This window comes from Dicentrarchus labrax, unplaced genomic scaffold (genome assembly GCF_905237075.1).
Source record: "Dicentrarchus labrax unplaced genomic scaffold, dlabrax2021, whole genome shotgun sequence".
Classification (NCBI taxonomy): Eukaryota; Metazoa; Chordata; class Actinopteri; family Moronidae; genus Dicentrarchus; species Dicentrarchus labrax.
The window spans coordinates 14,099,173-14,111,440 of NW_026136709.1; the positions used below are offsets into that span (position 1 = coordinate 14,099,173).

The following is a 12,268-nucleotide window of genomic DNA, read 5'->3' on the forward strand; positions in this document are numbered from 1 at the left end:
AGACAACACAACAAATCGGTGTTTTGATCAAAAAGGGAGCCATGGCGCGCGTGAGTGTAGTTTCCCCCTCTCCAAGTGCCGCGGCGGCCGGTGATGACGACATAATTACACGACTTGTAGTTCCTGCCAGGCAGCCGGTTTCAGTAGGTAAGCGAATTAAACATGCTCTTAAATCATAAACGTGTGTAATTCAAACAACGTTGAATGCGTAAGTGTGTTTTCTCGATGTAAGTAATTTAAGAGGCAGAAAATATTTAACATTTAAAATGTAATATTGCCTAAAGTAACACGTGAGCGGTGATGCTAGTTAGCTACGTGGCTAATTCACATGCTCTTGTAACTGGGTGTACTCTCGGTACTCTCGGTTGGCTGGCAGCAGGATGAAGCTGGAGCTGTCGCGGGTGGTTCAGGGAAGAAGTCGGCTGGGTGTCCTGAAGAGGCTCGGCAGGGCGGGGCAGCACTCTCTGGAAGTACCGGGGTGTCTGCTGTACACACACCTGGGCACCGTGCCCCACCTCACCCAGGACACACTGCACACCCAGAGCAACCTCCCCTCTGTCACTCAAGTCACACTGTCCAATATGTAAGGCACACTCATCTCACACACACACACACACACACACACACACACACACACACACACTCTCTCTCTCTCTCACACACACACACACACACACACACACACACACACACACACACACACACTCTCTCTCTCTCTCTCTCTCTTTCGCTCACACACACACACACACTGACTCACATTCTCTCTCACACACACACACACACCTCGCACACACATTCTCCCCTCACACACACACACACACACACACTCTCTCTCTCTCTCTCTCTCTCTCTCACACACACACACACACACACACACACACACACTCTGAAATCTAACTGTCACCTCCATCACTTTTTACCCCTCAAGAGCAGAGCACCAGGAAGTGTTGGAGGAGTTTAAGGATGGATTCAGGAAGTTTTCAGGTACATTTGTTCAATCACATTTCTTACCTCCATCTTCTCTCTCTCTCTCTCTCTCTCTCTCTCTCTCTCTCTCTCTCCCCCTCCTCCTCCTCCCTCAGCACCACTTATCTTCCAGAGAGTAATCAGGAGAAGACAGGAGTGGATGGGGAAGTCCGAGCAGACCAAACCGCATTGATTAGACATTAATTACAGTGACATCCAATGTTATTCCAATGTATTCAGATTTATTCAGTATTGATGTAAAGGTAATCCATCATTGGCTGAAAATCCTGAATATCACGACATATTCATATTAATTCAGTAGAATTTCATTTACGACCAGTGAATAGAGGCACATAACTAAGCAGGCGTCTTCATAAGTACACAACAGTTGTTGAAATAGAAATTTAATATGTGCAAGTAAATACAGTCAACTGCAGATTAGTGTTTGTAATCTGATTCTCAATATTGCTCAGTAAATATATTATTAAAGCATAACGGTTGCCACCCAGTGCTGAAATACTATTTTAAGCAAAGAGCGTTGATACAAATAGTTCACTAACTGCCTTTCGCACAAGGAGATTCATCCAGTAACTGTTCCAGTCTGTGTGATATTGTCATCTACTACCTTTGTGGAGTGCCTTTGTCATCACCTTTTTAGTATTGTATCCAGTATTTGATTGTGGTCTGTATTATCCATCAAGTTGTGATATTAGAAACAGACATTTTTAAATTACTATGTTTCTGAGCATTTACAGATCTTGAAAGAGGTTGTGATTGTAAATATCTTTTTTCCAGTTTCTTTTCTTCCTAGCCTTTAATCAGCCCCTCAAGTCTCTGCAGAGAAACACAGCAGTTGAACTGTTGCTGTGTTTACACTCTGTGTCCTTTGACTGAAGTTGTTTGAGTCTTTAAACCACATAAAATCTCATCAGAATCACTCATCTCCATGTCAAAGATCGAGGCTGTAGACGAGTAAAGGGACTGTTTGTTTAACCACGTTGAATTAACCTTGTTGCTGTTGTGCTCCACTGTGATTGTTATTTAACCCTCCAGTCAAGTTTTAAATAACTACATGAGAAGAACCTCTGCCAGGCTTAAAAGCTGGTGTGACTTGATTGGTGTAAATGTCACACATGCACGATACACAGATTCACTCTGGAGAGCTTAGTGTATATGAACATTATTACCACTGGCTAAATGTAAAGACGGAGCAAATTGCTTCTAAATATACAGTATTCTCAGTTCAATATTAAAAAGCTGATTAGCTCCATGAGAGCCTGACGATAAAGTAGTGCTGTTTTGAGTAATATTTATATAAATGCCCCAGAAAAACGACCTCGTTCAGACTTGCTGTACAACAGTAGCTGTGGTATTAAGCTTTACTCGGCCTCAAGCAACCAAATTTGAAATTAGAAATGTAATCACTGTTGCGCCACTTGTTGTAAACTGTCAGGGGATTAATACAGTGCTGAAGGGAAGAGCCCTGATTGAATAATTAGAAGTAATAACAGCATTTGCTGCTATTAAGCCTTTTGTTTTCTCACCTTTTGATCATCTGCTGCAGCTGTGTTTGCAGATAAGACCACACCTCGTTCCTCTCTCCAGAGTCAGTGGTCACATTAACGTGCAGTAATGAAGCGTCTCACTCTGTCGCCTTCATGCTTCATGCTTCATGCTTCATGCTCTGCCTTTCCTGACTGTTTTGTTCTCTGTGAGTGATGTGCATTGATTTTTGTTTTGTGCTTTGTGCAGGTCTTCATGATACTGTGTTGTACTGCTCGCTTCACGACCCTGCGACCCCCTGCCCAACAGGTTACACCACTAACAAGGTGAGATCAAGCCTCTAATTCCACATATTGGTAAAATACAGTTATCCCCTTGTATGCTGAGAGTTAGATGAGAAGATTGAAACCACACTCACATCTGTGTGCTAAATATGTAGCTGGAGTCACCAGCCTGTTAGCTTAGCTTTGCATAAAGACTGAAAACGGGGGGAAACAGCTAGCTTGGCTCCGTTGTGGTTTTAGAGCGGGTTATGTGTTGGTTAGCTGTTTTCCCCTGTTTCCAGTCTTTATGCTGAGCTAAGCTAACCAGCTGCTGTGAGATCGGTATTGATCTCCTCATCTAACTCATGGCAAGAAAGCGAATACATGTTTTTCCCACAATGCCGAACTATTCCCTTAAAGAGAGAATTATCCTAGTTCAATTTTACATGAAAGGTCTGTCTGGGTTGTTACTAGACGGTGTCCGTGTGGGGCAGCGGTGGGCGGATTGAGCTGACGGTGGCCAAGTTCATGACTCTCCAGAGGGCCGTGCAGCCAGACTGGTACCAGAGCATGGCAGATGGAGAAACGTGGCAGAGCAACACCTCGCGCAAAAGGGTTCGAAAGTCGGTGGATCGGACTCTCGCCCACTTGGATGAGTGTTTGCTGGTGCACCAAAAATCCCAGGTACACACACAACGGGCAGTTTAAACACACACACACACACACACACACACACAACACCAGAGCTCTCTTACATTTTTGAATCAGTCATGCACGGCACAAGTAGACAGGACAAAGATGGATGCTTGGTGTTTTTTTGTTGTCACAGGGGGCCGCTGTGCAGCTGTGATACGGCTGAAAACACAGTGAGATTAGGAGGAATACATTATCAGTGGATACATACATTATCAGTAGGTGTGCAATGGCTCAGAATCCAGCATGACTAATGAAATCAGCTTTTTCTATTTATTTTTAAAAGCAGTGAAATGTTAATTTCATGATAGAGAGAGCAGTGTGAAGCTGATTGTCTGATCTGTAGCTTAATTTATTAGAAGTAGTTTATTTATTATTTAGTTTTTCTGTGTCTTCTGTTAGCATTGTTTTATCTTATGTGTACATTCACTGCCTGAGTGTGTTTGCTAAGTGATGCATTGTATGTGCTCTTCTGTGTATTTTATTTCCTGGCTGCAAACCAAAGTATCCATAGGGACAATAAATGTTAACCATAGAATGATGTTGAGGAAAGAGCCGAACAGCACTGACAGGTAATTCTTGATATCAACATTGTACTGAGTGTGCTGCTTGATTGCTACCAAGCTCCACTGCCTCACCCCCCCACTGCGTCGTTCCTCTTCTTGATGTGCAGTCAACTTCATGTTGAGTCATCAAAATCAGAATCCAGATGGGCTCTAGGAAGAATAAAACATATTTTTTTTTGCACTTTTCTAACCATGTGTGGTTAGAAAGAGGAGGGGGAATCTGTTTAACATCTATGTTTTGTCAGGTTTCAGCATGCCTCTTTTAGTTTATTGCGCGGCTTTCAGTCTTCTTTCTATCAGCTTTTTAATCACCAAACTGTCTGTTGTTGCCAGGAGTTGGAAGGAGTTGAGGTGTTCGGGGCGGTGGAGGGGGGAGACATCCTGGAAGAGAGGGTGCGCTCAGCCAGGGAGACAGCCAAGAGGCCTGTAGCAGGATTCTGCTTGGATGGCCTCCAGACGGGCTCCATGGACCAGGCTCTGAGAACCCAGCTCATCACTGCTGTGACCAAGGAGCTGCCTGAGGACAAACCCAGGTCGGCCCTGTTTGTCTCTGTGTGAGAAATTAATGTGTTTATTGATCACAGTTGTAAAGAGAAGATTTTTTCCCCCCACTAGTCATACACTCTTCCCCAGTGTTTTATTGAAAAGGCACTGAAGACATTAAATAAACTGCAACAAAAGGAGGCACAGCGGGTGGGTGGACAAACAGCACCCTCTGTGTTATTCATTATCTCCAGTAAGAAAGATGAAACACAAATGCATGCTTTGTGTTTGTCCAAGGGTTTATGAACAGCCCTATGCTCTGCAGTATATCCATACAGACACAAAAAAAAACTACCAACGGGGCTAAAAAAACACAGATTTTTACTTACTATACCTTTTTATTCTGTGTTCATCACATATGAGTCTGGACAGACATGGATGTAAACTGTAACCTGACTGGTTGGTGGAGGCGTACAACTGTGGGGCAGTAATTCTACTTTGTAAATGAACCAACCAATGCAGCAGTGTAGTTTAAAGTGTAGTGACTGATACCGTCTGTGTTCAAAACAGTATGATTCAGAGACTGAGTGGACCCAGTTGGTGGGTCCTGCTCAATCAGTTAATTATCCAGCTTGATTGATTACAAGTGAAAACCCAGCAGCTCTGCCGTGCTCCCCCAACCCCTCCACACTCTGTCAGCAGTCATTATCTCAGCTCGACCTTAAAGCGCAGCACCAGTGTCAACAATAATTTAACATTATCTGTTGACAATTGTTTTTTTTCTCCAAATTTAATAACATTTTGTCAATTTTAAATACAGAATTTATCATATGAAAATGCAATTGACACTTCTAACGTCCAACTATGTAACGTTTAAGAGGATTTATTGTTGGAAATGTAATATAATATTCATAGGTATGTTTTTATTAGTGTATAATCTGAATATAGGAATCATCAGTCAGCCGTTTTATAACTACAGAAGCCACAGGTCACCTTCCAGGAGTCTGTCCTGTTGAACCACTATGTTTCTACAGTAGCCCAGAATGGACAAACTAACCACTGGCTGTAAAAAGGGCCTTTTACACTTTTTGCAACTTTCGAGGCCACCGTAGTCTCAAATAGAGACGCGAGCAGTATTCATTTAATTGCAATCTACAACCTCACCACTAGATGCCACTAAATCCTACACTCTGGTCCTTTTAAAGGGGACCTGTTATGCTTTTCCTTTTCTGTTTCTGTCATATTTATAATGTTACAATGTTGGATGTCAAACGAGGCCAAAGTCTCCACTAATGAGGTAAATGTATACAGAAAGTAAACCCTGTGAGCCAAAATCTCAGAATTCAAACTGCTCTGAATGAACTTTTTCAATGTCTTTTGCAACTTTATGTGAATAGCCAACGTCCAAAGCTTCTGTGCTAGAGATGTAATTACATTGTAGATTAAAGAGAAGCCTTGTTTAAGACGAAAGAACTGAGGGGCTGCATAAAGGGCAAGTATAAGATAAATAACGATGTTTTTGAAGGGAATCATGCAAAGCTACTCTAGACTGAGAATATAGAGCTGGAAATAAGCATAATTAAACAAAAAGGACTTCATTATAAGTGACGGATGTTTCCTTGTGATAGTGTCATATGACAGGCAGCACGCCACTTGCACATACGTATGTAATGCTAAAGCAGAAACTGTTGTGGCACAAAATTTAGCTTTCCCTTTGCTTTCAATAATCTGACAAATACGTGGAGTTGGTTGCTTTCTTCTGATTCACATTCTTAATTAAATTTGAGCTGAAAATATTATTTAATTAACAATCAACGTAAATTATGTGAAAAAATCTTTGATTATCAGTTAATCGTTTGCGATTTTTCAAGCAAAAACTCATTTTCAGGTTCCAGCTTCTTCAATGTCATTATAAATTAAATATATTTGTGCTTTGGACTGCTGGACTTTTGTAATTTTATGCAAACAAAAGAATTCATATAATAATTGTAAAAAAAATAATTGACAGATTAATTTATTGAAAATTGCGGAACATATTCAATAAAGATTAAAACACTCAATACTGTTTGATAATAAATGGCTTCTTCTGAAGAAAATGTCTCCAACCAGACTAATTAATCTGGCAAAGTAAAGTCCTTTTTTAAAGGCACAAGGACAGACTTTCTGGTTCTCCAAACTACATAAGCCCGTCGCCTTTCAGAGGCTCTTCAACATGGGACTATCCCACATGAGCACTCCTCTCCTCTGGCAGTAGCTCGGAGTCTGAGAGAGAGGCCCTTTGAGGAGCAGCAGTCTGTATCCAGGAGCTCCCTGTGAGCGTTGCTGAGTTTGCTTGTGAACGGGCTCATCACAGATACCATGGGACACCGTCCCTGCTGGTAGTTCTGGCTGTTAGGAGATGCCGCTTCCTACTGGAAAGAGGAGTGGAGTCATTATCAAATGCTAAATTGGGCTTGACCTTGACGCCCACAGGCAGAGAGTCAGAGGGAGCCAGTTAACTGAATGCCCAGGAAGAACGAAAGCACAAACATACCAGGGTGCCCATGTTGTTGCAGGGTAGAGAAATGCAGCCGGTGTTGTCTAGCAGTACTATGTTGTAGATGTTGTGTGTTGTGTGTGTGTGTGTGTGTGTTACATTAATGTTTATTTAATTTTTAATTCACTGGCTTATTTCTGTGTGTTTGTGTGTGACTCTCAGACTGCTGCAGGGCGTCGGACGACCTGATGAGGTGCTGGAGTGCGTGGATGCCGGTGTGGACCTGTTTGAGAGTTTCTTTCCCTTCCAGGTGACAGAGCGAGGCTGCGCTCTCTGCTTCAGCTTTGACGTGTCTCCGGACCCGGAGCGCGCAGGTAGAGCGCCCCCTGCAGGTGTGGTGAATAGCTGTGCTGAAGAGTACTTCAGTAATAGTTTTTCTCTCTCTCTCTCTCTCTCTCTCTCTCTCTCTCTCTCTCTCTCTCTCTCTCTCTCTCTGAGGAATAGTTTTGGTACATCCTTCTGATTAAAATTGCATCAATTAGAGGGTAAATCAATATCTCAGACAAAGCTAAACCAAAGTAATGAAAGAAAGTTTAAGTTAAGATCAATAGATATTGATCTATTAATTTATATATGTGGTGCCTTAGCAGCAAACCCCATTAATAAAAATAAAACTGCCTATTTTAATAATTATTTTACTTTCATTGTGTTTCTCTTGCCTCATTCTGATGTTGTAACGTGTAACATGTAGATCAAGCTTGTTAACTTTCAGTTGTTCTAAAATTCCCTTATGAGTTGAATCAACACCTCCTTCACTCTGTACTGCTTAAGGAGTCCCATTACAAATGAACGCATTGTTTCATACTCGGCAGTGCTCATATTACAGCCTGAAAGAACGGTTCTTTTCAGGCAGTCAACTTATGTAAGTTGACATGTAGCCTTTAAATCAAGGCACACAGAGGTTTAATTCTGAATTAAAAAGGGGACAATTTGGGGGGGGTGGGTGGTGTAAAATGAGACATTTGGATTTTGGCAGCACCTATTCGTTTTATTTTAATAATTCTGCTCTTGTCAAACAGAATCACATTTCAGGTAAAGCAACCTTGCCCAGAGCGACAAAATGACTTATTAAAACGCGTGATGAGGTGAAATATGTGATGAAGGAAATGACTCCAAAAAGATGGAAAACACTGGCAATTCTCTTCAAGAACAAGAGCAATATATGCCTAAAGCAAACTGACATGTCACTATGTAATTTGGGAGTTTGGGTAGGGGGTCCGTTTCGCTAGATGCATTTGGATGAGACTGAAATGTGATTGTGGTGAGAAATATGATTCAGCTTTCCACAATAGTTTACTTTGCATCATTCGTGTGCATAAAAGGGATGTTGACGAAGCAATGAGAACATATATCTTGTCATGAATATGTGGATATGAAGTGAACGGAGAAGTATGAATGTTAAAAAGTGGAGAATGGGCAGCGCTTTGATGTCATAGCTGACTGATGAAAGCACTGAAGTGGTGATTAAAGATGGCCAGTAATCAGCCTCGCATCATCATCTCACAGCAGAGAGGCGCTACAGAGAATTTGTGTAATTACTCCATCTTTAACCCGACTTAAATGGCTCAGGGTAAAGGCCTTGCAAAGTGTCTTCAGTAAACGAAAAACCCGTCATCTACTTTCAATTTGCTGTTTTAGCCAGGTTCTACATAATGAATTGGAAAGAAGTGTGTATCTCTATGGATGCATGTGGTATGATGAGGGATTTAGTTTGCATTCAAATCTGAGATGGATCTAATGGTTATTGAAATGATGTGTGTGCAAGCTTGTTTGTTTTTGTGTAGTGGCTGCTGTGTATTTTGTAGCCCCAGGTTAGTTGAAATAATTGGTTAGAAAGAAATTCAGTCGGTGAAATGAAATCAATGTATCTCATAGCAGCTCCAGGAAGGTAACAATTAAGTCCGGGCCTGTCGTTCTGATTGTTGTCCCAAGTGAAAAGCTAAAGAAGTGTTATGACAAGAGCTGTGGGAAAAGTCTGGCTGCTGAGGACTTTGTGCTTCATTAAAAAGTTGTGTTAAACTCGTATGACAGAGAGAGTGAAGTTTGCTATCCGGCAGCATCTAGTGTCAGACAGCACTAATCGATTCTGCACAGGGAGCGTAATGGAGTTCAGTGGAGGTGAGAGCAGTGATGGTGTCAAACCTGAAGAGAAATTCTAATTCCCCTCTCAGCCAATTACAAGCCCCCATGGGGAGAGCGGGGGTTTCAACACCCTCACTTCCCAGTTGAGGTTATTTTTTTGACACAGCAGACCATATGCTAATTCACCACCTTCCTGCTCACCCTCTCAATGTTTTCATCTTCCTTTCTCCATCTTTAGACCAATTGTTTTTATCCTACATTTTTTCTTTTCTCCCCTTACTGCACTTCGTCCACCTGTTCTGCTCTACTGAGCCAAAACGCAGTAACTACGTATTTGGTTAAAGTTGAGTGAAGACTGGGATCTGTTTGGGGCGCCCTGATGGCTCACCTGGTAGAACCGGCGCCCCATGTACAAAGACCTTGCTGCAGCCGCCATGGGTTCAAATCCAACCTGTGGCCCTTTGCTGTGTGTCATCTGGTCTATCTTCAGCTGTCCTCTCTAATTAAGGGAAAAAATTCCCAAAAAATCTAAAAAGGAAAGAAAAAAAAAACTAGAATCTGTTTCATCGTGGAATTTTTGGGGAGCAAACAGCATTTGTAATAACTAGACCAAAAACCCCTGCAGCATTCTGGATAGTTATGGCTTGCCTGAGTGCTCAAGGACTTAGCTAAAGCTAATTTTCTCCACTTATTCCTGTTTTGATGTTTCGACATCCTAATAATTGAATTTGTTATACCATATAAATAAGGCAGTAGCTAAATGTAATCATAATGGAGGAAGATAGCTTATCAGAGTAGCAGTAACCGCCGTCTCTGCAGCGTCTCACTCCAGTGGAATTCACATGATTCGATGTGGTTGAGCTACCTTTTAAATCACTTATTTAAATATATTTAATAAAAGACGAAGTTACAGAAGTTGAAACAACAGTTTGTTTTCTTTGAAGTCTTTCAATGTCCAAGCTTCAAAACCTCTTTTTCCAACTTCAATAGTTACTGCTCTTTTCCTTTTGAGTTGCTCTTCCGCACAAGATACTTCTCACTCCTTTACATCTTATTAGCTTTGGTCAAGCCTCATTTTGTCCTTTTTATTCTCATGCTTATCACCCCTTCCTTAAGCCACACACACACACACACACACACACACACACACACACACACACACACACACAAACACACACACAAACACACACACACACACACACACACACACCCATAATAATTTGCTTTTTATGCTTTGTTTATACACTTCGCTGCACTCTGCTTCACCCGTTTCAGTTTGCGCTAAACCCATTTTGCTCTATTCTTGCCTTTTTAATCTTATCCTTAATCAAATGCATTGCTATGGACCACTTTCTTTCCCCTTTCCACCCTGTGTTTGTCATCTTCGTCACATCCCTTGTGTCTGTAACTGGCCAGATTGTTTTGTGAACCCTCTTGCAAACAAAACCAGCCCTCTTGATAAAAGACGTTTTTTTGATCAGCTCGAGTAACTTTTCTCTGTCCTCATTAAATTAAGTGATGTCACCTTGCAGAGAACACCAATCTGTGTGAGAACGGCGTTGGTAGTCAGATCATAACCAGTAGGTAATTATATTGTAACGGTGGGGAGAATATAGGACACAGCAGCGTTTAAAAGGGTTTAAGCTACCGTATGTGCTCCCGTTTCTACTCTCGCCGTTGGGCTGATAGAGCGCTGTTATTACGGTTCTGTGTATAGGGTCGAGTTTCCGGCTAAATGAGAGAGGATTATGGTGTGAGTTTTTGGTGGTGTGTTGGGATTAATTTCATGTATGTACATTCTGGCAGTGCTGGAGCTGGACGGAGAGAAGGAGATGGCGGGCGAGACGCAACAGAATGGAGATCTTAATCTGGATGATCAAACACAGATGACATCCTTTGAGATCAATCTCAAAGACAAGAGGTGTGTGACAGCTAACCCCTAAAGGGTTTTATAAGCAGCGGTGCTTGCAGAATCCTCACTTTCATATACTGTATTTGTTGAACATTTACTTTTCATGAATTCTACTTTAACTTAAACGTTCTTTGAACGTCTATCCAGGTACCAGGGCGACTTCAGGCCCCTGGTGGAGGGGTGTGGCTGCTACTGCTGTAAAAACCACCAGAGGGCATACCTACACCACCTGCTGGTGACCAATGAGCTGCTGGCTGGAGTCCTGCTCATGATCCACAATACAGCCCACTATCACGGGTTCTTCAGCGCCCTGAGAGAAGCTCTAGCCAACGATAAACTGGACCTCCTCAAGAGACGGGTACTTCGGGAGAGAGATGGGCAGACATGAAGAAAGGACTAAGATGAATAAATCAGAGATGGGAGAGAGATTGATCTTGCTTTTTCTTCTAAAGGATCACAAGACTGACTTGGCCAGTGGCAATCAAAGCTCTATCTTTCTCTTCCCAGCCCTGTCAGAGGATGAACTGTGATACTGCAGAGACCTTGGGACTGAGTCAGTCCATATGTTGCTGAACTCATGTCTCTCAAGCACGTTTAAGAGAGGAGGATGAAAAGAGAACCAAGCAGATAAAGACAGCCGTTTGATGTTTGTCCTTTGGGTTTGTGTCCTGGTTTAACTTCAGGAGGACCACTCCCTTAAGCTTGTGTAATGATCTGAGCTGATAGCGAGGAGACATAGTCAGGGTTGTGGTTTCTGAAGAGGGTAAGGAGCTGGATAAGAGGTCAAGAGGAATCTGCATTAAGAAAGAAATGTGAGGATGGATGGAGGTGGACTATGACTGAATCCCTTTGATATTAGCCATCCCAGGGGATGGCTAATATCATCTGGACTCACTGGCATAGTAATAGAGCAGAGGGGGAACCAACTTGAGTGACCAGTTATTAGAGAGAAAAACTGAAAAACGTTCTCATGGTATACAATAAAAAGTCATGTTTTCCTCAAGGCTTCCTTGTGCTTTTTGTCGTTTCATACTTTATCTGTCTTTCTTCATCGAGCATTTGTCAGTTATTCATGTGCTCCATGAATATTTTTAATCTTTTCACTTGAATAACTCCATAAGATGAGCTTCGCACACGTCTGTAGATTGACTTCAAGTAGTTTTTAAACCCACTGACAAACCAGCATGTATGATGGCGTGTTTGAATTAAACATGCCGCTCTACACACAGATGTGGTGGTTGTTGTCTCTCGTGGGTTTCGGGGA

At 42.1% G+C, this 12,268-nt stretch overlaps 1 protein-coding gene across 4 annotated transcripts; it reads left to right on the forward strand.

Moving 5' to 3' along the window:
- Nucleotides 1-14: 14 nt before the first annotated feature.
- qtrt2 (queuine tRNA-ribosyltransferase accessory subunit 2) lies at nt 15-12,007 on the forward strand. Of its 4 annotated transcripts, none has more exons than XM_051410445.1 (9): nt 15-147; nt 377-583; nt 929-984; nt 2,719-2,795; nt 3,207-3,416; nt 4,325-4,524; nt 7,173-7,342; nt 10,899-11,013; nt 11,152-12,007. In XM_051410445.1, exons 2-9 carry the CDS (start codon nt 381-383, stop codon nt 11,390-11,392), a joined length of 1,272 nt encoding a protein of 423 aa, XP_051266405.1. In that variant the 5' UTR covers nt 15-147; nt 377-380; the 3' UTR covers nt 11,393-12,007. The 4 variants fall into 4 exon arrangements, with proteins under 4 accessions (XP_051266405.1, XP_051266407.1, XP_051266406.1 ...); XM_051410447.1 differs by having other exon boundaries at nt 7,173-7,324; XM_051410446.1 differs by having other exon boundaries at nt 380-583.
- Nucleotides 12,008-12,268: the final 261 nt, after the last annotated feature.